Source organism: Mustela lutreola, chromosome 9 (genome assembly GCF_030435805.1).
Source record: "Mustela lutreola isolate mMusLut2 chromosome 9, mMusLut2.pri, whole genome shotgun sequence".
NCBI classification, from domain to species: Eukaryota; Metazoa; Chordata; class Mammalia; order Carnivora; family Mustelidae; genus Mustela; species Mustela lutreola.
The window spans coordinates 57279492-57302711 of NC_081298.1; the positions used below are offsets into that span (position 1 = coordinate 57279492).

The window sequence follows — 23220 nt, forward strand, 5'->3', positions numbered from 1 at the left end:
TGATCATATGCTCTTTGGGGCGTAAGCAAAGCTCACTGTATACATCACAGAGGAGGCTGGAACTTGCGAAGGGCCCAAAGAAAGGCTAAGTGTGGCTCCCACTTCCAGGTGGAAGGTAGATGTCAGACATAAAAGGTATCATGATCCACACAACACCTAACAAAAGGTCAATCTATGTTCTCTCAAGTACCTGATACTCTAGGTCCCAACTGTCTAGAGACAGTAGTAAGGGAATGTGTAATGTCAATTCATAGACTAACTCAAAAACTCCAAAGAGACAGTGTCTAACAGAAAAAAAGTAGGCATAAAAATATGATATGCAGTTAAACATATTTAATAGAAATACTAAAATAATCAGTATATTTCCTCTTGCTGAAATCATGAAAGAATATCACTTTGTAATCAAAGTTAACTTTATCATGCAAAATGGTATTTTTGCTATTACATTCATAAGTAAAGACTGTATTTCAAAATAAGTTTATACAGACTTCAAAAAGGTCTACACTTACAGTGAAATTTATTTAAATACTATTACAGTTACATTGTATGCTGCTGGTATATGCATATTCACAGTTTACAAAGTAAAAAAACTACTAAACTTAAAGTCAGCTCTGAAACGGATGCATTTTCATTATTACATTCACTAGTTAGGTCTGTTCTAAAACTGGAGGAAAGAGATATAGGAGATATTTTGTAAAGAACAAACTCAGCACGTCAGCAGCAAATTTCAGTTAAATTAAACTGGAATCAAAATGAATGTTCTGAGTAAACCAAGTCAGTTCACCAGCTGAGAATGAAAATCAAAGTATAAATTGGAAGGCTTAAGGGAACTTTTACAGAGGATACTGTGTGGTGATTTTTTTAACAAATAAATATTAAAAATAGAATTCTCAAATTTATGATTTAAGAACACAATTCTGATCTTGTCAATAAAATATATTTAGAGGCATCAAAGGCAGGTAACACCACAAGACTGTGAAAATGTGACACTGACCTCGAAGATGTGTTCCTGAAGTTCCTTGGGATGGAGAGCATACAGAACGGCATGTCTGCTAAACCACAGGAAGCACCACTCTCCTATTAGATACAACGCTGCATGACGCAGTCGATGTTCTGATAAGTTTTTAATGGGGGAGATGGAAAGAATTCTTAAAACAGATTTATGGCTTAAAAGTAGATGAACCCTCTCAAGAGCCTGGAGAGACACCACAAAATCACCCCAAGGTAATGAGCTGGTCCCGTGTTCATGTTCTGTGTTACACCAGCCAACACGAGGGCTTCTGACAACATAATGAGTTTTGAGATAATGTATTGTAGAGAAAAAAAAAACAAAAACAGAACAGTTCATTTTAAAGTTACTAAGTAAAATGTTAGTCTCATAATTAACTGTACATATTTGCTTTATAATCCCTTAATAAACATGTCAATGTTATGCACAAAGCATTTTCCTTCATATTCTAATTACATTTCAAAAATTTATAATAATAATCTATCTGCAAGTTTGCTCTTGCAATAAATAGTCTTGTAACATTATTTTCAAAACCTAAATTCCAGTTGGTACTGTACCAAAATTTAACTTCGAAATTCACAGTACTGCCCAGAAACAGGCGGGTCCTGAGGTTCCACAGAAGGAGGGAGTGTTGTTGTTTCTTGGTGTTTTCATCTGGCAGCACTCTTGGGAGGTCACAGAGTCAGAGGGCTGTGGACTGGTATCAACCCTTCAGGCTGCTGTAGTTTAACTTCATACTTTTACTTCAAGCAGAGACTTTTTAAATACATCTGACAGACGTATATACAAATATATGTAGATGTGAACATATACACACACATTTTGGACAAAAGAATGACAGCAATATATGTGAAACTTTCTTTTTTGCCACATGGATTCTATTTGGTTAATAAATAATGTTTTCCCATCAATCTACCGAAGTCCAGACCAACTATGCAGATAGGATGCCCATCCGGATGAACGGGAAGCATTTTCTTCCTCACCTTTGGGGAGTCCAAAAAGAAAAAAAATGCATTAATCTTCTCAGAACATACTTTGACATTACAAATCTGTTCTTGACCTTTCAGTATTTGCATTTCTCCATTAGACAATTCCAAAATAAAGACCCCAGCACAACTAGAATTATTGACAATAAGGGGAATTTGTACATTCTTTTAATATGGAAGCCTTTACATAACTTAGAATCTAAACAGTTGTGTGGTAAACCTCAAAACTAAACCAAGAGAAACAAAAACAACTGGTTTTAATCACTCTGAAATCAGGTATATATTGAGGTATAATTTGCTTACAGTACTTCATCCTCTTTTTTTTTTTTTTTTTTTTTTAAAGATTTTATTTATTATTTATTTGACAGACAGAGATTACAAGTAGGCAGAGAGGCAGGCAGAGAGAGAGGAAGGGAAGCAGGCTCCCTGCTGAGCAGAGAGCCCGATGCGGGACTGGATCCCAGGACACTGAGATCATGACCTGAGCCGAAGGCAGCGGCTTAACCCACTGAGCCACCCAGGCGCCCAGTACTTCATCCTCTTAAGGTGCAGTACCACCATGCCCACCATTTTCCTTTTCCAGAAAGTAATATAAATTGGGCCACGTCATGTATCTTTTTTTTTTTTTTTTAAAGATTTTTATTTATTTATTTGATAGAGATCACAAGTAGGGAGAAGGCAGGCAGAGAGAGAGGGGGAAGCAGGCTCCCCGCTGAGCAGAGAGCCCGATGTGGGGCTCGATCCCAGAACCCTGAGATCATGACCTGAGCCGAAGGCAGAGGCTTAAACCACTGAGCCACCCAGGCGCCCCCGTCATGTATCTTTTGAGTGTGGTTCCTTTTGCTTAGCAGGAGGCATCTGAGAACTGTCCATGTTCCTGTGGGTATCGGTGACTCATTCCTTTTTATAGCTGAGCAGGATTCTACTGTGTGGCTGCACCAGTTTGTTTTACTCATTTACCAGTGAAGGATATTTCCGTTGTTTCTAGTTTTTCCCAATTTAAAATAAAGCTGCTCTAAACATTTATGTATGGGTTTTTAATTTTAAAAAATTTATTGAGAAATAATCGACATGAGATTCTCCCTTTTAGTGGTTAGGTTTGTGGCCTCTTTAATAATGTCAGCTTGTAAGTGGAGAAGGTAGAGTCTGCTAATGAGATAGAAGTCACAATTAACCTAATCATGGAAGTGGCACCCTGTCACCTTTGCTGTATTCTACTAGTTAGAAACAAATCACGAGGCCAGTCTAATGGCCACTCAAGGGGAGAGGATTACATAAAGGCATGAATGTCTAGAGGACATTGTAGTGACAGAAGACTTTTTAGAAGTCAGTCTTTCCACAGAAAGCTGGAGGAAGTGACATTAAGGGATGGAAAACTGGGCACTGACTCTGCTTTCTCCCATTAGAAGAGGCAGTGGCCTTGCTCCCAAGAATGAGAGCCAGGGGGCTGCATTTCCTAAATGAAACGCAGAAACTGCTGTATGTTCATCTGGAATGAATGGTGCTGAGTATAAGACTTGCGACACAACAAAAATTCAGCCATGTCCCAGATCTGGCAGGATTCTGCCCTATGCAGACAATGTTCCTGGCAGCTGTTCATGTCCTTAGGTATATGAGGACCACAAGAAAGGCTGAGATTGGATGCATCTGCACCTGCTCTGAGTAACTATTCTTTTCTGATAAGGTTCTGAGTCCTCTGCAAACCAAATTAGACACTTACAGTGAGTATGAGTGTGTTCTCTTCCTGGAGATGACCAAAAAATGCTTGGTAAGTCTTTGCCTTTTTTCCTCTCTCTTTTTTTGTACATAATTGAGGTAAAATTGGCATATAACCTTGTATTAACTTCAGGTCTATTTCCTCTTTATTTGCTTCTACAGAGTATTAGACTTTAGTAATTTTGTACACTAAGTAACAACACACAGCTCTGTAAATTATAACCTAGTTAGGGAGCAAAAATGTAAAGAAGCAACTTTCAGCTCCTACTTGAGTAGCAAAATTGAGATTCCAGTCTTACAAAGAGAAGCACTGTATGACTGACTGACTTAGGGAGCGAACTCTGCTCACCTCAAGTTGTGTCTCAAGAAGAAAAGAAAAATGCAGTCTGTGAACAGTGGTGGGATCTAACATGCAGGAAGCAGGGGGAATTGACATGTGAACTACACACACAGCAACAACTGACTTTTGCAGTGTCTTCTTCACATTACTTGTTTTGAGACTAATGCAGTGCTCTGTGTTTTTTTGCCTTATGTAGCAATGCCACAGGCAGCTCTGAGCAGCTCCTGATACTTGCCTGCGGTGTGAGCTGGGTCCTTAAACGGTGTTTATTACAGGAAGTTTGACATCACTTGTCAGAGTTGGATAATCTAGTTTATCCCCTAAGCTGATGTTTCTCAAATATTTGTGACCCAGACCCATAGAAAGACAAACATTTTATATCAGGAGTTGATACAGACAGATACCAACATCTACCCATATACCCAGAGAGTTTCATGAAACACTTCTTATCCCTATGAGATTCAATGTATTCTGATGTCTGTCTCATTCTCTCCATTAAAAAAAAATATTCTGGATGTGATTCACCAAATTAATTTCAACATCCAGTAGTGGTTAGCAACCTGAATGAAAAATACTGGTATAAACTCCATACAAAATCAGAAAATGTAAATACTGCTTCAAAGGAGATGAAGGAGGCACGAGGTACTTGTGTTTTCTGCTCTTATGCTTCCATTCTTTTCAGTGCCAGGAAGAGTAGCCCTCTTTTTAGCCTCGTTTCTGCACCCCAGACATGTATGACGTGGTCTGTTGTCCTGAAGGCCTTGGTAAAGAAATATCCTTGGTCTGGCTGGTGAGGCTCAGGACTCTTATCTGCAGCATGGTGACAAGTCTCCTGTACATGACATTCCTTCTTGCACCTCAGACCTTTCACTTAGGTTTTCCTTTTACATGGAGTATGTTGCTGAGATTTCCAATGGAGGCAAATTCTTAAAGTTTCTATCAGAAAGGATCTCGAAAAATATTTCTTGAAGGCTGACAGTTATTTCTTACAGCATGCTAAAGATAGTACTTCACCAATGCTGCTGAGAAGTCCACTGTGAGCCTACCACTCCTTTTGAGGTAAAGAGGCAATGTGTCTTCTTTTGAGACTTTTCTCTGTCCTTTTTGGGGGGCAGTTTCACTTTTATGCGAAGAGGTAGACTTCCTTTTATTTATTCTACTTGAAATTGTATTGAGATTTTTCAAATGTGTGGATGGATGTCCTTTATCGGCCCTGAGAAATTTTCATTCTCTTCAAATCCTGTCTCTACCTCATTATTTCCTCTCCTCTTCTTCTAGAACTTCAATTATTAAATATGTATTAGTTATCTTCAGTATACCCTCTGTGTCTATTACCCACTCTTTCATTTTTTCTTCCATTGTTTTCTTTTTCTGATGATTCCTTCTGATCTTTCAGTTCAATAACTCTTGCTTAAGCCATATCTCTATCTGCTGCCAGACCACAGCACTTTTAATTCAAATTTTTAAAAGTTTTCTTTTGTTTTCTCATGTAATTAAGAGATAAGAAGTGAATAATCTTTCAAAGGTACACTAGCTTAATAATGGCCAAGAGCATCAGTATCACCTGGGAACTTGTTAAAAATGCAAACTCTTGGGTTCCACACTAAATTTACTGAATCAGAAACTTGGGAGTGTGCGGCCAGCAATTTGAGTTTTAATCATCTCACCAGATGATTCTGACACCTGCTCTATCTTGAGGATCACTCTCCAGCATTACTAGCGTAGCCAGGATTTTTAGGGAATAAAGGAATGTGCTGAAGAACACAAACATGGGGTGCTTGGGTGGCTCAGTTGGTTAAGTGTCTGACTTCAGTGCAGGTCATGATTTCAGGGTCCTGGGATTGACTCCTGTTGTCCAGCTCTGTGCTCAGCAGGGAGTCTGCTTGTCTCTTTCCCTCTGCTCCTCCTAATGCTTGTGCATTCTCTCTCTCTCTCTCTCTCTCTCAAGTAAATAAAATCTTAAAAAAACAACAACCCCAAAACACCAACATGATGAGATAAACCAGTCAAAAGCGGGACAACCAGACATTCTGGGCCTACTAATGTGATGTCTCAGAAAGTACACAGTACTTTCAATACACCTATGAGGGATTTTTATCTCCCACCCTCTCCAATTGCACCTGTGTCTAAGCAGAGACCTGACTTCCTATTTACAGGCAACAATGGAACAACTTACATGCTATCTCAAAGTGCCAAATCCAGAACTGAGCTTCTAGTGGATAAATGACCAGTTTCTTCAACTAATAATTGACATATTATAAAAAGAACATGGAACTGCTATAGATAACAAAAACAAAACAGAGCTTAAGGGACATCAACCAAATGCAATGTGTGAGCCCTATTAGGATGCTGCACAAAGACATCTGCAATAATCAGAACACCGCGCATAAACTGGGTAGAGATGGCAGAGAAGTCCGATACACAGTGAAGTGTTTGCTGGGAAAATTATATGATGTGTGGGATCTGCTTTAAAATCTCTAGCCCTGGGGCACCTGGGTGGCTTAGTCAGTTAAGCATCGGCCTTCAGCTCAGGTCATGATCCCAGAGTCCTGGGATTGAGCCCTGTATCGGGCTCCCTGCTCTGCAGGATGCCTGCTTCTCCCTCTCCTGCTGCCTGCTGCTCCTCCTGCTTGTGCTTTCTCTCTGTCAAATAAGTAAATAAAATCTTAAAAAAAAAAAAAATCTCTAGCTCTGCTCTTCCCCTTTCAAAAGAAGTCTGATTATGAAAATTGTTAAAGATGATAGCTACAAAGGACATGACAGCATTCTGCCTGTATGCTTGAAAAGGTCACAAATAAAAACATTTTATATTAACAAAAATGAAACCATGATCTTTAAGGAGTAGTCTGAAATCAGGTAACTACAGCAGTTATATGAGAATCATTTTAAAGGAGTTCATAAAATCACAGTGTTAAATCTATTTGCCACAAAAATCTAAGCACCAAATACAGGACAGCTTTAAAACAGAGTCTGCCTTGAGAAATGGGACTGTCATGTACGATATGGACCAACTGTTGGGTCATATGACTCTGCTGCCTCTAGACTATTTGGCAGGGGAAGGAGTAAGAGTGAGGTGGTGGTGGGGGGCAGTGAGTAGGAAAGAATAAGCTAATGCATGTTAATTATGATATAAAATAAAACCACTTTGATAGAATTCAAGGCTAGAATTACATGTCTAACTTTCAAAGATCTAACTAAACACTATTGTACTTGTTGCATCTTAAAATTATATTATGTACTATAATTGCCCTGAAGTATTAAAACGTTAGCTTTTCAAATCTAGTCACAGGTTACATATATGATAGAACTCACTCAAATGAACCAAATATTAAATGTTTTAAGTCACAATGTCACAAGCAAGATTGTAAGCACACAGAATTTCAACCATAAGTCCAACATTTAGTGTAAGTTATCCAACAAGAGTTTTAATACTTTCCTTCACCAACCTTGAGCAACTGCAGCCAGTTTTCCCTTTTCTTCAGGGCTGAGCTGCAACATTGTGTCTATAACGGGAAGGAGTCTCTCTTTCTCACTACCTGGTTTCAGGAAAATGAACTGCAGCAAGACATTCTTCAAGTACTCCAGGTTAGCCACAGACTTTTCTCGTTCCTGATTTCTTTCCAATCTTCTTATTTCACTTTTGAGGAGCTGATGTTGGAGAAATGAGTTAAAAATGAGTTTTAGGAGCTTCAGGTTAAACATGGCAGGCTGAACATATGCACTCTTCTTCTCTTCCTCCCGAAATGCCCCAAAAAATGACTATAAAGGAGTGATTAGGAGAGAAGGAAAAAAAACAGATGAGAAATATCAAGAAATTCCTACAAGATGGGAAGGAGATAAAGTGGAAGAGACTCAGCCCAGTGGCACACTAAGTATCACTGACAGAATGGATCCCGCAGAAACACCAAGAAGCTCCTGTCTCAAAGTATAAAGGAGTACAGGAAATGGAGTTGAAGACTGAGGACTGATGTCAAGTCTACATAGTCAGCCTGTCATGGTACCAACTACCATGATGCTCCCTTCACCTCCTATTCTCTACAGAAAATAAACCAGTGGGCTCAGAGCTGTGGGATAAGACACACTGCAGAGGGCAAGCAGAGCTTGAAACCAGGGACTAAAGTAAACATCTACATCCACCACTAACCCCTTTCCTGCCCTGCTCACAGACTGCAGGTAGTTACGGTGTCCAGCGGGAAGTTATATTTACCTGATGCACCACAGCTGTTTTGTTTACCAAAACAAAAGCCAAGTCTATGATAGAGTGAAAATTCAGGAATATAAGACAATCTAAAATACTACCAGAAAAATGGGGCAACAGGATATGCAAAAGACAGTAGAATGCTAAAGTGTTTGAGGAATGGAAATTTGTGGAAATACCACATTTGAATAGTCACTTAGTTCACTGGGCTAGTTAGCAATTTGTTAGATGTGGTAATGTTTTGACTATGTAGGAAAATGTTATTTTATATAGATGCATACTAAAATATTTAGAGGTGGAATGCCACAATATACATAATTTACTATGAACAGCTAAGTAATTCAGCATTAAAAAATTAATTTAAGAAGGATAGCTGAGGCCCTGCACAGAGGGAGGATAGTCGATTTGGAGAAGGATGCAGAGGGCAGAACCATGTGCTTTCCAGACAGACATGAGCTGGAATGTTGCTCCACCATTTATCAGCTTCAGGCATTCTCTCACCAGTGAGAATGAGGATTAGACAGATGATATATGTAAAGCCCAGGGCCTGGCTCACAAGAACTGCTCAGTTAAGTAGCAGGACTATGTTTGGAGAAGTGACTTAGCTGTGAGCCACGGTGGATTGTGTAACCCTCAACTACTCTACTATCTACATATGGCCACACGTTTCTAGTGTCACATTTAAGTAGGAAAGTTTCCTATGGTACTTTACTATCTCCACCCACAATTTGTGATAAGTTTAGTGCCATAAACATCAGCTGAATGATCTGAATGAGAAGTGTCCCTAGTTTATCTTTAGAGCATAAGGGCTCATACCCACTTAAGTTTTCCCTAAGCATATGTGGAACAATGACTTATGAACCTATTCTAATCCATTTCCAAATCTATCATAGTTTCTAAGAAAAGATAGTAATTTAGTTAGTCTTTATATAATATATATCCAAAGCAATTTATATTTCTCAGTTTCAGGAACGTGACATCGTAAAGAATGAAGATGTGATGGATGTGTCTCATCTGGAGAGTGGGGGGGGGGGGTCAAGAAAACCAACCTGTTGCAGAGAGAATTTTCTGGGTGGCAGTATTGATCTTACCTTAATTTGCTCCATAAGGATTGCATTGGTTGCTTCTGTTTCCCGAAGCAGGCCATTTAAGTGATCGGCACTTTTTGTGGTGGAGCTGAGCTTTTGAACCAATTCTTCTTTGGTAAATTCAGCATGCCATAGAGGAGGCTCTGCAAGATGTTGTTCCAGTCATTAAGTGTCAAAATCTGAGATTACAGATGTTGATTCTAAGTAAGAAATATATCTAAGCACAGATCTCTTACTCTACAGTATTACTCAGGCCCACTCTCTGTCATTCTTCTGTTCAACATATCTCAGTTGAAAGGTTATACTTCGAACGTGACACAATTAAGGCAGAATCTATGTTGTAAAGTATATAATCTAATTGAATTCAAGCTCTACAAGCCCCAATTCTAGAATTTGTTTGCCCTGTGTTTCTAGACTATTCTCGCACTCCTCTATATCCCAAGAGTTTATGTTGTTTTACTTATAAACGAGGGGAATAATAACATTTACCAATCATTTATATCATGGATGCTCATAAGAATATTATAGGAGGTGGGTAAGTATCATTATTCAGACTGTGTAGATGAGGGAAAAGGCTCAGAGTTGATAAGTAATCTGGCAAAAATCACAAAGCCAGATGTAATTCTGGAGTCTGCTGTCACTCTCTTGTGATCATTACTAACCTTGTCTGGTGGGACTGCAGTTTCCATCCACACCAAGATTAGTGACCAAAGACATAAACAGTCTTTACTCTAGATCCTGAAGCTTCAGGAGAGAAGAGAATTCACCCCGAATTGTGAACATTCATGACAGGTAAAACTAACATACACTGAAGCTTTAGTATGTCTAATAAATCTAACAGAGGAATAAATAAAAGCTGTCAAACTCTTAGAAGGATGAGAGAATAGTTCATCTTACTTTCTGATACCACTATAGGACTTCCAACCATCTATTTCTGGCTCAAGCTTGGGGCAGAACTAGCATTTTATTTTAAAACACTCAACTGTTTCATTCTGCAGGAGAGTTTTCCATTTGGAGTAGAACACTGAAAGAAATTTTCTTAGAGTAGCTCAAAAAAGCACATAAAACTTAAGAGTTAGGATTTATTAGACAAGACAGTAGAGCTAAAGAGGAAAAACATACCCAGTTTAGTTTCAGGAGAATTAAGCAGCTGCTCTAAAGACTGTGGGTGAGTGCCAGAGGAAGATACAGACTCTGTGTCGGTGGTCTCCATTCCTTCTCCCTCCTCCCGGGTAATGGCATACATGTCCAAAAGGGGGAGATCTGTGCTTCTCCTTTCTCGAAGGTTCTTCAAAGGTTGGTGAGATGAAGCCAGGCCTATTGAATTTTTTTTAAAAAAGTAAGTGTGAGATTGTTCAAAATCATGGATTCTGCATTCACAGAGATACACAATGAAATTAAAATGATCATAGGAATGTTAAGTGGTATGACAGCGAATTTCAGTAACTAGAAGACCAATAAATGGTGCATAAAGAATTTCTAAGACTGCCCTAAAAACAGTTATTAACTTTTAATCGTTTAAGTAATTTCAATAGAAACTATAAATTATTTGCTACCACCTAGATAAGCTCTATTATTAGATACCATAACAGGGAGGGCTATACAGTTGCAGAATACTGGCAGAAATTCTCAACTAGACTGTTTTTGAGGATTAGGTATTTCAGATAGCTGTGTACTTTCTGAACACAATACACTTGCTGAACTCTGCTGAGCAGATGTACTTGTTCATCACTACCTTACACCTTCACCTTTGTTGGGTCCTTCCATCGCCCCCTCACATCATCAGTGTTCAACCAAGAAATGCCTAGCACCCAGGGCAGGGAACTAATCTATTTTTTTTTTTTTTTAAGATTTTATTTATTTATCTGACAGACAGAGATGAGAAGCAGGCAGAGAGGAGGAAGCAGACTTCCCGCTGAGCAGAGAGCCCAATGCAGGGCTCGATCCCAGGACCCTGGGATTGTGACCTGAGCCGAAGGCAGAGGCCCTAACCCAGAGCCACCTAGGTGCCCCAGAGAACTAATCTGTTTTACTCCCCCAGCCAAGCTGTCCTGTTTGCTGATAGTGAACACTTGGATAGAACTGTAAGAATTATAAGGCACTTTCAAACACATTACTTGATTAATCCCAAGAAACACAAAAGTCAGGGAAATTAAATGACTTTGCCCAAGGCATCTTAGCAGGGTTAGGAAGCAAATTCTATGCCATATCTTTTAACTTCCAATTTCATTTATTTTCCATTCCATGATGTTGCCTCATTTTTCTCAAACATTAGCCTCCAGCTGCCCTTGCTGAATCACTTTCCAGGATTTCTGATATTGTGCCATGCTGATTCCTAGATCACAATCTCTCATGTGACTGTGTTTCCCTGACTGATTACTTCCTTTGATGACTCTTGGCATAGGCTGAATTCTTTTTTTTTTTTTTTTTTTTAAAGGTTTTATTTATTTATTTGACAGAGATAGAAACAGCAAGAGCAGGAACATGAGCAGGGGGAGTGGGGAGAGGGAAAGCAGGCTTCCCATTGAGCAGGGAGCCTAATGTGGGGCTTGTTACCAGGACCCTGGTATTATGACCTGAGCTGAAGCCAGAGGCATAACTACTGAGCCACCCAGGCAGCCTAGGCTGAATTTCTTGAAGCTGGGTTCACAGCCTGATGAGTAACCCATTGCTGCCAGTGTCCTGGTGACATTTTCCAAGGTAAATGGTATTAAGTATAAAGTTGATACCTTAAAGATGATGTAGCCTCATCTCAGCTGGCACATTTCCATCTCTTCCAGGGAGGAGAATGGAAGATACCAGCTGTAGCTGAACTAAATCTCCAACTAAGGAGAAATTTTAAAGGAAAGAAGCTATACTAACCAATCAATCCTATAAGTTCAGTGGGGCTTGGGTATTTCTAAGCCTCTCATTCTAATATTCCTAATTACAAAATAGATAGATTTGATGACTAACGATGGAGAACACCAAACGGATTCAGTGAATACTGGAATTTGGACACACGTCACGAGACTGCAGAGTACGTCTGAGTCAGAGAACAGGAAATCGCATTACATGGAGGGGAACAGATACAGGAAAATCAGTACTGGAAGAGGATACAGGCTGCTATAAGTATAACCAGGAAGGGGTCAAATGGTTCAAATATCTTCTCAGTAAGCAAAACCAAAATTCTTTAATCACAGAATTGGCACTGGTTGTCACCTAGTAAATTTTCTTTTTTCTTAGGGATTTGTGATGAATGTATTTAAGTGACATAACTATGTGAGCAAAGGTGAATGACGGATGCTCTCATGCACACACACGTACTTCTTGTGGTTGGTTCACTCTTAAGCTGGAAAAGCTGAGCTTCCACCTTGGACAGTTGCTGCTGTAAAGTTTCCATGGTCTTTCTATGCTCTTCCTGCAAATGGCGCACTTGATCACGGAAGCTGCTGCGAAGGACCTCGTTTTGGGATGTGAGTTGACTCACAGTCTGTGTGTGTTCCGATTTCAGCATCATGTTCTCTGACTGTATTGAACACAACCTGAAGGGTGAGAGGAACTTAATTTCGTAGCAGATCTTTCAACTTGACATGTTGACTCAGCTTTTCTCAACTGGGTTCTACTTGATAATTAGCCCCGAGATATCTATTAAATGTATGAATTAACTGCTAAGCGTCTATAATGGTATTCACTGTGTTAACCATCTGGGGACTCATCTCGTTCAAATCATCTTTGTGTTCTGTAACAAGAAACCTTGTTTGAGTAACTATGTTACAATGGTTCAGATGAGGAACTTCCTTCATCACTTATCAGAAAATAGGACTAAATTTAGAGCATAATACATACTTTATATCAGTGCCCCTTTCAGGTTATCTTATGTGGATGCTCATATAAGCATAGGGTATCTTTTTTTTATTACCTTGAAAACAGGAAAAAGAATATGTTCTTTCGACTCATAAATGAAGTCTTAAGGAAAGCTTGAAAGGAAGTTTCCTGAATCATTTTTGAGCCAATTAATGTAACACTCTGAAACACAAAGGCTTGGTTTACTATGGCTGTTTTTGAATCTCACTGCACATTAGAATCATTGGGTCCCTTGTTAAAAATACATTTAGTTCTCATTCTAGAGCCACAGAATCAGAATTTCCAAAGGTGGTCCTAGAAATCGCCTACTTTTAACAGTTTTCTGTGTGATTTTTATTTAATCAGCTTGGTACTAGTCAGTGGAACTATCATTTGGGAACCACTGTTTTCCGTGGTTCTATTTTAGTCTTGATTTTTAACGTTTGGCTTTGGTTACAAAAAAAAAAAAAAAAAAAAAAAAAAAAAAAAAGTAAAAAGTAGAAAAAAAAAGAAAAAAAAGTTTTCTTTTTATGCCAGAGAGCCACAAGTACCACAAGTACTCTCATAAAATTTCAAATAATATGGAACCAATTATAGAAAAAAGTGAGAGCTCTCTCTTATTCACTCCCATCCCTTGCAGTATAAAATCCCAGCTCCAGGGGTAAACATTGTTAATGGTTTAGCACATAGCATTCCAAGATTTTTTATCTATGTGCTACACATATGCACACTATATTAAGGTTTTAAGACAAGATTTAGTGGCTAAAAGTGACATACAATAAAAATATCGTATGTTTCAGAAAAGGTTTCTTAAGCGTCAAGTTTACACGGATCAATGAGTTCAGAAAATGCTACTGTATATGTTACTCCTCAAATCTGCATTTTTCTGTGAGCATTATGTTCAAACACTAGTACAAAAGTAAAGGAAAAACCATCAGCAGACACAACAACAATTTCCTAAGGAAGATAATCGCTACATTTTAGAGCTAGGTTGGAAGTAAGGTTGGTAGTTTGCAGGTGGTCTCAGTGGTACATCTGACTCTACCTACCTAAGAGCTAAAAGCCTGAACCCCAACATGGACCCAGAATGACTATGCTGATGGAAATTTACTATGTCTCAGCTGTAACTGGGGTGTTTATATAGCTGGATCCTCGGCAATATAAGTATTAGTTGGTCAGTCTAGTTATTTTTATAATTTTTACAATCTCATTTTTATGATCTCATATGGGGAAAGTATGAGTATTAAGATGCTTAAAAAGAAGAGAATTTATAAAGAAAAGGCTATTTCTTCACACTGGGGGACAGACAGTAACAACATTATTCTTAATATTTCTAAGAAGGGGAATAAGACCTCTATAGATACCTGAAAATGATGTGAATTTCTAGTACTTAAGAGAGACTGGCACATAGTAGAGGCCCTGCCAAAAATAGTCATTAAACTTTAGAGGCATCACTTGCAATTTATTTGTCTTAGCAATATAATTTGCAGTAACTTTTCTAGAGTAAAAGTCAATATGGGAAATTTCTGATATAAATAGCAAGCATCGCTGTGTTTCAGCAAATCTCCCAGTAAACCCTAGTGATAGGTAGCTATAAAACTGGTAGATCTTCCCTGAAACTTTTGATTTACATGGTTAACATATATAAATTACACTATTAAAAGATTAAAAAGCCAAGAAGATGAAGCTTTCAAGATTACCATCAATTAGGTAAGTATTAAAAGCATACCTGAAATATATAAAGTATTCCAACACACTTGATGCTCAATGAAGAACTCTTTTCCTTAGTCTAAGGTACAACAGATATTACCACCCAATTTCTTCATTACAGGAATTCAAATATCCTTGTTCACATCAATCTGTTCCTTCTGCCAATACCCCTGATGCCTATCTAAAATACTGATTAACGAAAGGTAACACTGTGACAAGTTGAAAACAGCTGCAAAGGTAAGTGCCATATTCTTTGTGATTCGGCAGCTGTGTGAATGTTTTCCACTAGAGAGAAAGAAAAATGCTTGTAATTTGACACCTGAGTTGGAAAGTGGGTTTTTTTCTTTCTTTCTTTTTTTTTTTTAAAGAAAATTCTGGCCATGAAGGCCAAAGAAGAAACAGATTACTGGATGAACAGATAAAATTAACTGTTGTTAAAAGAGTAAAGTATAAAAACAATCAAAATGGGATAGAAAAACAAAGTTACTAAGCCTCTAGAAATATCTTTTTCTTTTTCTTCTTCTTCTTCTTCTTCTTTTTTTTTTTTTTTAAAGATTATTATTTATTTTTTAGAGAGAGAGGAAAAAGAGGCAGAGGAAAAAGATCCCAGGAGTTCCATTTCACAACCCTGAGATCATGACATGAGCAGAAATCAAGACTCAGACACTTAACCAACTGAGTCACCCAGATGCCCCCAGAAATATCTATTTCTTATTTTCAATTTTTATTTATCCCAAGGAACAACACATTAGGAATTTCACAAAGAAACATTTTGCTGCCCAGCGCAAACACTGTTAGTACTGCCAGCAACCTTACTTTTCACGGAGTTCTGCTTCTTTGGACACAGTTTCCTGAAGCATCTTGTTATGCCGTTCTAGGAGAGTATCATGTTCAGACTGTAGTGTTTGAAGTTCAGAAACATTAATCTGTAAGTTATTTTGGGTGTCCTGTAATTTGATTTTTAGTTGATCAATCAGCATTTCCAGGTGTTCTCTGAAACAAACAGTTTTATAAAAAGTTTTAGAAGAGGTAAACCTGATTTTGTGGTTTCAAATAAATTTTATTACTTTAATCGTTTCATCTTTAATGTCACACACTTGCTATATTATGGATGATTCTAAAGGAAATTGAATAATTGGGAGAATTCGGAGACTAGGATTAAATATATGTTATAGTAGTCAGATTTTAAACCCTAGGCCCTGCAGATTTTAAAAAACATCTCTGAACTTATAAATTTCATACTCAAATGGAGAAGAAACTATTAGATAGCATCAAAATGGCCTACTGTGTTATAGCACTATGCTTTTAGTTAAAAAAAATTACATAGTTGTAAGCCAACCATTAGGGGAAGAATGCTATAAAAAACAAATAGTGAAAGCCCCTCATTTTGTTTCAACTGATACAATTCACTGAGTTTACTTTTTTAGGAAAAAACCATCTTACGCATAAGAAAATAGAAGGAATGTAAAAAACATTTACATTAAAATAATATGAATCCAAAATTCCAGCATAATCAAAAAAGGCTCTTGCAAATGCTGACATTTTCATATTAAAGGTGTCAATATTCAATTTCACTTTGAAATTTGAGGATGAGCTATTAACAGAGAAAATACCTCATTTTTCAGTCTACAGTTCCCATATTTAATAGATATTTGAATGAAAAGTATCATACAAACATTGCAGATATTTAGTCCGACTTAGAACAGTAAGAAGCAGATGTAAAATTACTTTGAATACTGAACCTCTACTTAAAAACAAAGCACACATGCTATAGATTATCCTATTTCATATTCCTAGTATATTTTTGAATAATTTAAAAATTATCTGTATGTTAGTTTTAAAGATACAATAAACAAGATACCACTGAAACATAATTGAGACAGCCATAAATTTAAGAAGAAAAATGTAACTCTAGGCTAGAATTTAGTACAGAATTTAAAACTTTTTGAAATAAATAAAATGTTTTTAAGCAATTCTGTTTAGCCTAATTAATGGTGGGTATGTCAAGGAAGCAATTTTATTCTTCTATTTCTCAATTTTCAAAATTGGAAAAACTAATCATAATGTAATTTTAATGTCTGTATTTCTGCTCTGACCGGTTCCTGCTACAACAAGATAACACTATTTAGCCTATTTTCTGGTTTTGCTGCTTACATATTAGTTTTATGAGTCTGTAACAGTGCCCTTCATAGAGATGTTTCCCTGTTACTGCCTAGAGAAACAGTGAAGCCAAGAAACTCTGCTCTCATTACATGTAAAATTCCTCAGTCAAATGAAATCAAAGCAGGATTCTCAGCCTACTTGGTAGAGAATCTGTTTTGGAGGAAAGGGGGGAACCCTGGATGTTTCTTTTAATTTAGACCTTACCTTTCTTGTTTAGCTCCTTCAGTTTCAGTCTGAGACACAGATTTATTTTTCTGTTGTTTTAGAACATTGTGAACTCGGACTTTGTAGCTCTCAAATTCAGAGGTTATAGCAGCTTGTTCTGCCTACAACATTTAAAAGAAAGAATGATTTTTCTATTGCAGATTCATTGTAACATAATCCTATTTTCTTTCAGAGTAATGATTTAAGATGAAAATGTTTTAGAAAAGAGTAAAAATGTCCAACACTCCTTACTCCTTAACTTCCTTTAAGAAGTGTGCATCTGTTGGCCTTAAAACTTTTTTTTTAAAAGATTTGTTTTTTTGAGAGAGAGAGAGAGAGAGAGAGAGAACAAAAGCAGGGGGAGGGGCAGAGGGAGAGCAGACTCCCTGCTCAGCAGGAAGCCAGACACCAGCGAGATCCCAGGTCCCTAGGATAAGGATCTGATCCAAAGCCAGACACTTAACCAACTGAGCCACAAGGTGCCCAAGTCTTATAACCTTTTAAAAGCATTTGAATGATAGAATTTTGTTTGACAAAAGATGTTTCTACCATGTTTTCCTCCTGGTAGTGTCAGTACCCATAAATTTCGTAATGGCACTATTTATTTGTCTTTGAAACCTTAGAAAGATTTTCACTTATGGAGAGGAATTCCTCTTTTCATAAATATAAGAAAAATAAATTCAAAGAAATTAAGCCACTCGAACTTCAAAGAGACAGGAAAAATGAAATTCTAGGTCTTCTACTTTCCCAACGTGATCTCCTGGGACCCTTCTGCCAAACTGGCTTATATCAGAGCTGCACCTCTCACAAAGCTACTGTACTGGGTCTGCTTTGCATGCTGAAGAAAGTAGGCCCTCACAACCATTCTATTGGAATATTAGTTTATAATCATTTGGCCCTCAGAAAGCACTATATAAAGCATAAAATTAAAAGAAAATAACTCTTACACACAGAAATTGCAAAACAAGTTTAAAATGGAAACGTGTACCCATGTCTTCCCTTTTAACAAAAAAAGGTTATACAAGTGACAGGATTGGATGGGGTTGGGGTTCAGGTCAGATGAGCTGCAACAGGTACTTACTTTTAATAAGTGCTCTTAAACAACAGCAAATCCTAAAAGGCAAGACCACAGCCCTCATGAGAACGGCATGCTAGGTGGTAACATCTGTCTGCTGGGTCTATGTGAGGAACGTACCTTGGCAACGCGGCACTCTTCCTGAAGGGCTGTCACTTTCTGCTGGTATGCGCTCAGTGTGCGCTGGTGCTGGTCCGCAGAGGTCTTCAGGTGTTCGTGAACTTTGTGCTTCTCGGAGGTTATTTCAGCCAGCTGAATCTGGGGCAAAACCTTTCAATTAAGCTCTAGTAAACTGGCTAAAGAGACTTGCCTTAAAAACATACTTGAGTTTTTTTTTTTTTAAGATTTTATTTCTTTGACAGAGAGAGAGAGATCACAAGTAGGTAGCAAGATAGGCAGAAAGAGAGAAGGAAGCAGGCTCCCTGCTGAGTAGAGAGCCCTATGTGGGGCTCAATCCCAGGACCCTGAGATCATGACCTGAGCCAAAGGCAGAGGCTTTAACCCACTGAGCCACCCTAAAAACACACTTGAGTTTTGGCGCCCCTAAAATTATACTTGAGTTTTGAATCATGAGTATATATAAGCGATAAAAAAACTACTATTACTGAAAGAGTACTGGGAATATGCTGAAAGAGTATTGAGAACATTTTCTCAATAAATTATTTCAGTTTTCCTTAAATTAAAACCCTGATTAAAAAAAAATTCCAGACTATTTGTTACAGTTCATTTATTGAATGCATATAAAAGTATATACAAATAGTATAAGTAGATATAAAGATTTATAAATATATATAAAAATATATAGGTATCTAGATAAAAATATAAAAATAGGTATAAAAATACATATTAATAGATAAAACTATATGTAAATAGATATGATATAAATAAGCTTTATAAAATAGATGTAAAATATATATTATATATAAATTATAGATACAGAAATACAGATATATAAAATATATATTATTAATAGATATGCTATAAATATATATACTATAAATAGATATAAATATATTATAGATAAAATCTATAATTAGATATAAAAATATATTAATAATATAAATATACATATAACATGTATACAACATACAAATATAAAACCATTTTTATTCCTGTGACTTTCAGAAACTCAGATCATTTAAAAAGCTCAGATGCAGGTCTGGGGCCATGTTTATTTTATATTTTATGTTGTATCTATTTTTAGTGCCTCAAAGATTTCCAAAATCCCCTTTAGCTTAAGCTAAATCTTAAGGGGATACTCCAGTTATATCCCATACTTACTGCTTCTACTTTTTCAAATGAAGGATATGTAGGGGGAAAAAATGTGTGTGTATAAAAATATGTACATAAAGATATTTAAAAAATTCCCTACATAGTAGCTTACTTCTATGTGGAAATTTTTTTATAAATCCTAAAAAGTAAAAAGAATCTTACTTTATAGACTTCTACTTGTTGCTGGCTTGCCTCCAGTTCACCCTTCAAAGTTGCTTGAAGTATTAAGTGATCAGTTTCCTACAGAATAAGAATTTTGATTAAATTTAAAAAAGAAGTGATTGATAAATACATAAAATGAAATATGGAATTGGGAAATTAACATACTGCTTGTTTCGAATCTGCCAGTTCTTTTTTGGTTTTCACAAGCAGCTGCTTGATTTTGGTGTTTTTTTCCTCATATTGTTGCACTGAAGACTGTAGTGAAGCTAACAAAGGAAATAATTTCAGAACAGATTAAACAGTTTTTTTTAATAAGGTATCCAGCTTTTACTTTTTTTAAAAAGATTTTATTTTATTTATTTGAGAGAGAGAGAGATCACAAGTAGGCAGAGAGGCAGGAAGAGAGAGAGGCGGGGAAGCAGGCTCCCGGCTGAGCAGAGAGTCTGATGCGGGGCTTGATCCTAGGACCCTGACATCATAACCTGAGCAGAAGGCAAAGGTTTAACCCACTGAGCCACCCAGGCACCCCTGAACAATTTTTTTAAGATTTATTTACTTTACAGAGAGAGAAAGAGCACAGGAGGGGAAGGGGCAGAAGGAGAGAGAGAATCTCAACTAGACTCTGTGCTGAGCGCAGAGTCCAATGTGGGGCTTGATCTCATGACCCTGACCTGAGATCATTACCTGAGATGAAACCAGAGAGTCAACCATTCAAATGACTATGCCACCTACGTGCCCTTAAATAATTTTTATGAATGAATTTAAATAAATGGATAAGACTTTTTTCTTGGTATTAACCTATCTTCAAAAGAAACTTGTTTAAAAAAGTAAAAATAAAAGAAACTTGTTTTAGTTTTTTTTTCTGAAATATTTCAAAATACAGGATAGCCGTGACAACAGTAAAACAGACTCACTATACCTATCATTCAGCTTTAACAATTACCAATACATGGCCAATCTTACTACCCAGAACAGGACTGTGGCCCATAGGCTAAAATCTGGCTGCTGCCTGTTTTGTGAAGAGTTTTATTAGAACACAGTCAAACTTATTTATTTACATACTGTTCATAGCTGTTTTAGCGCAATGATGATTATAGAGACTACAAGATGGCCTGCAAAGCCTAAAATATTTACTGTCTCGCCCTTGATAGAAAAAGTTTGCCAACTCCTAACCTACACCTTCACCTAATCCTTGTGCCCTCCTGGTTTTGTTTTGTTTGTTTGTTTTTGGTTCTTCACAAGAAATCCTTTGTAAATATTTCAGTATGTACCTTTAAAATGAAGTTACATACTTATATATCGAGAAGATAAACACTTTAGTTTTAAGAAGTTCCTCAAAAGTGGTACCATGTATTTCTAATTACATCACTGCAGAGGCACATACCTGGTTGTTTTTGTGATACTAATTGTTTCATAGGATGAGACTGTGACAGTTCACTAAGGAAAAATTGAACCATGATAAAAACAAAAAACTTTAACGCTAACAAAGGTAAAACAAACAAACAAACAAACAACAACGAACAAATATCATATAAGAGTGAGTAGCTTTATGGTCTAGATCATAGGTACCCAAGAATCTGGCCACAGCCTGTTGTGAAAGAAATAAAGAGTATATGATGGAGACCATGGGGCCTGTGAAGCCATGAAGAAAGATTTCCTGGTCCTTCAAGAAAAAGTGTGCTTGACACCTGGTCTAGGCCAGTTATATCGGCACTATGTAATTGTGCTACTAAAATATCTTATAAGCAATGATTAACTTTATGTAGTTAAACCCATGTATACAGACCTTATTACTTGGTAAACATGAACAGGTATACTGTAAGAATATTATTTTAGCTATGCCTTTTTATGATAAGTCTAATTTAGTTATTTCCGGGCAACTATTTGCTCAATTCTGAAAAGCATTTTATAAAGTACAAACTATACACAAAACCTTTGTTAAGTGCTCCAGGAATTGTGATTAGATATAGTTAGTTCCTGAGCTCAAAGGATAAAAATGAAATTAGGGGATAATATTTCACATAACAACATAAAACAAAACATAAATGTTACAAAAGAAATACAAAAGGCTACTGGGTGGGGTGTCTACAGGGGCTAAAGGTTAGACAAAGTTTGCAAAGGACAAGGAAAATTTCATAGAACAGGAAACACTTAAGATTAGGAAGGATTCTAAAGGGTGGGCAAGAGGTAGGAGGGGGAGGGCATGAAAGATTTCCTTTAGAGAAGAGATACACAGTTACAGAAAAACACAACAAATCATGTCTCAGGAAAAATAAGCAGTCCTCTATCTGTGAGAGAGTAATGAGAATTAAGGTGGAAAGTCAGATGTTGGAGGGGTTTCAGATTAAATGTGTGTTGCTCATTTATTAGGCAACATTTCTTTTTCTTTTTTCACAGAACATTGTCCACAATGATTCCTATCTTTTTCCTACTCCACTGCAACTCCTTAACTCAGGCTTCCAAGACCTTTGCTCCCATGAGCCTGGTGGCTTTTGACAGATTCTATACCATTCCAATAAATCTGATATGCTGGCAGACCAATCTTTCTCCATTGTCTTCAGAAAGGACCCAAATATATTCTGGTTGATTTCAGGTACTTCACAAATTGGATCAAAAATGTCTTCCTCGGGGCACATGGGTGGCTCAGTGGGTTAAAGCCTCTGCCTTCAGCTCAAGTCATGATCCCAGGGTCCTGGGATCAAGCCCCACATCGGGCTCTCTGCTAGGCAGGGAGCTGCTTCCCTTCCTCTCTCTCTGCCTACTTGTGATATATCTCTCTCTCTCTCTCTGTCAAATAAATAAATAAAATCTTAAAAAAAAATGTCTTCCTCATTATACTTCACTTTTCCCTAACAGGTCAAGTCTTTCACTCCAAGGGGTCAAGACTTCTAAAATTATACTATGTTTCATTTTGCTCATTCATTTTGCTGTATTTCATGGCTGCAGAAAGGAATACCCTTTTTCAGTCTGCTTTTTCTCTCCAAACCTTACCTTTAAGATCTACTTTGAGCCCCAACTTCTGATTGTTTCAGTCTATAGAATCTTTTCCCCCTCTGAACTCTTTTTTTTTTTTTAAAGACTTTATTTACTTATTTGACAGAAGGAGATCACAACTAGGTGGAGAGGTGGGGGGAAGCAGGCTCCCTACTAAGCAGAGAGCCTGATGTGGGGCTCGATCCCAGGACCCTGGGATCATGACCTGAGCTGAAGGTAGAGGTTTTAACCCACTGAGCCACCCAGGCAACACCCCCCTCCCCCGAACTCTTAAAGAGCACTCACTGCTTGTACCACTCATTTCTGTACTTAGTTATCAATGAGATATGGATGGCCTTCTTGAAAAAGCTTGCCTTTTTAGTTTTTCTAGGGTATCAATAGCTTCTCTTTCAGCTCAGTTAATGATCAAAAATATACACATTCACTAAATATAACCTAGAGCTCTACTATTCAATTTGCATCAAGAAAATAGTTGGAA

At 37.3% G+C, this 23220-nt stretch overlaps 1 protein-coding gene across 1 annotated transcript in view; it reads right to left on the reverse strand.

The window, feature by feature from the left end:
• Positions 1-318: 318 nt before the first annotated feature.
• Positions 319-23220, reverse strand: part of GCC2 (GRIP and coiled-coil domain containing 2) — a 55356-nt gene continuing 32454 nt past the window's right edge. Inside the window, exons 14-23 of the mRNA XM_059134298.1 lie at positions 19914-20014; positions 19749-19826; positions 18435-18572; positions 17240-17361; positions 15689-15865; positions 12644-12861; positions 10460-10654; positions 9341-9480; positions 7498-7699; positions 319-1992 (exon numbers count right to left, since the gene is read on the reverse strand). Coding sequence (XP_058990281.1) covers positions 1922-1992; positions 7498-7699; positions 9341-9480; positions 10460-10654; positions 12644-12861; positions 15689-15865; positions 17240-17361; positions 18435-18572; positions 19749-19826; positions 19914-20014 — 1442 coding nt within the window. The 3' untranslated portion in view covers positions 319-1921. The remainder of the gene's footprint in view (positions 1993-7497; positions 7700-9340; positions 9481-10459; positions 10655-12643; positions 12862-15688; positions 15866-17239; positions 17362-18434; positions 18573-19748; positions 19827-19913; positions 20015-23220) is intronic.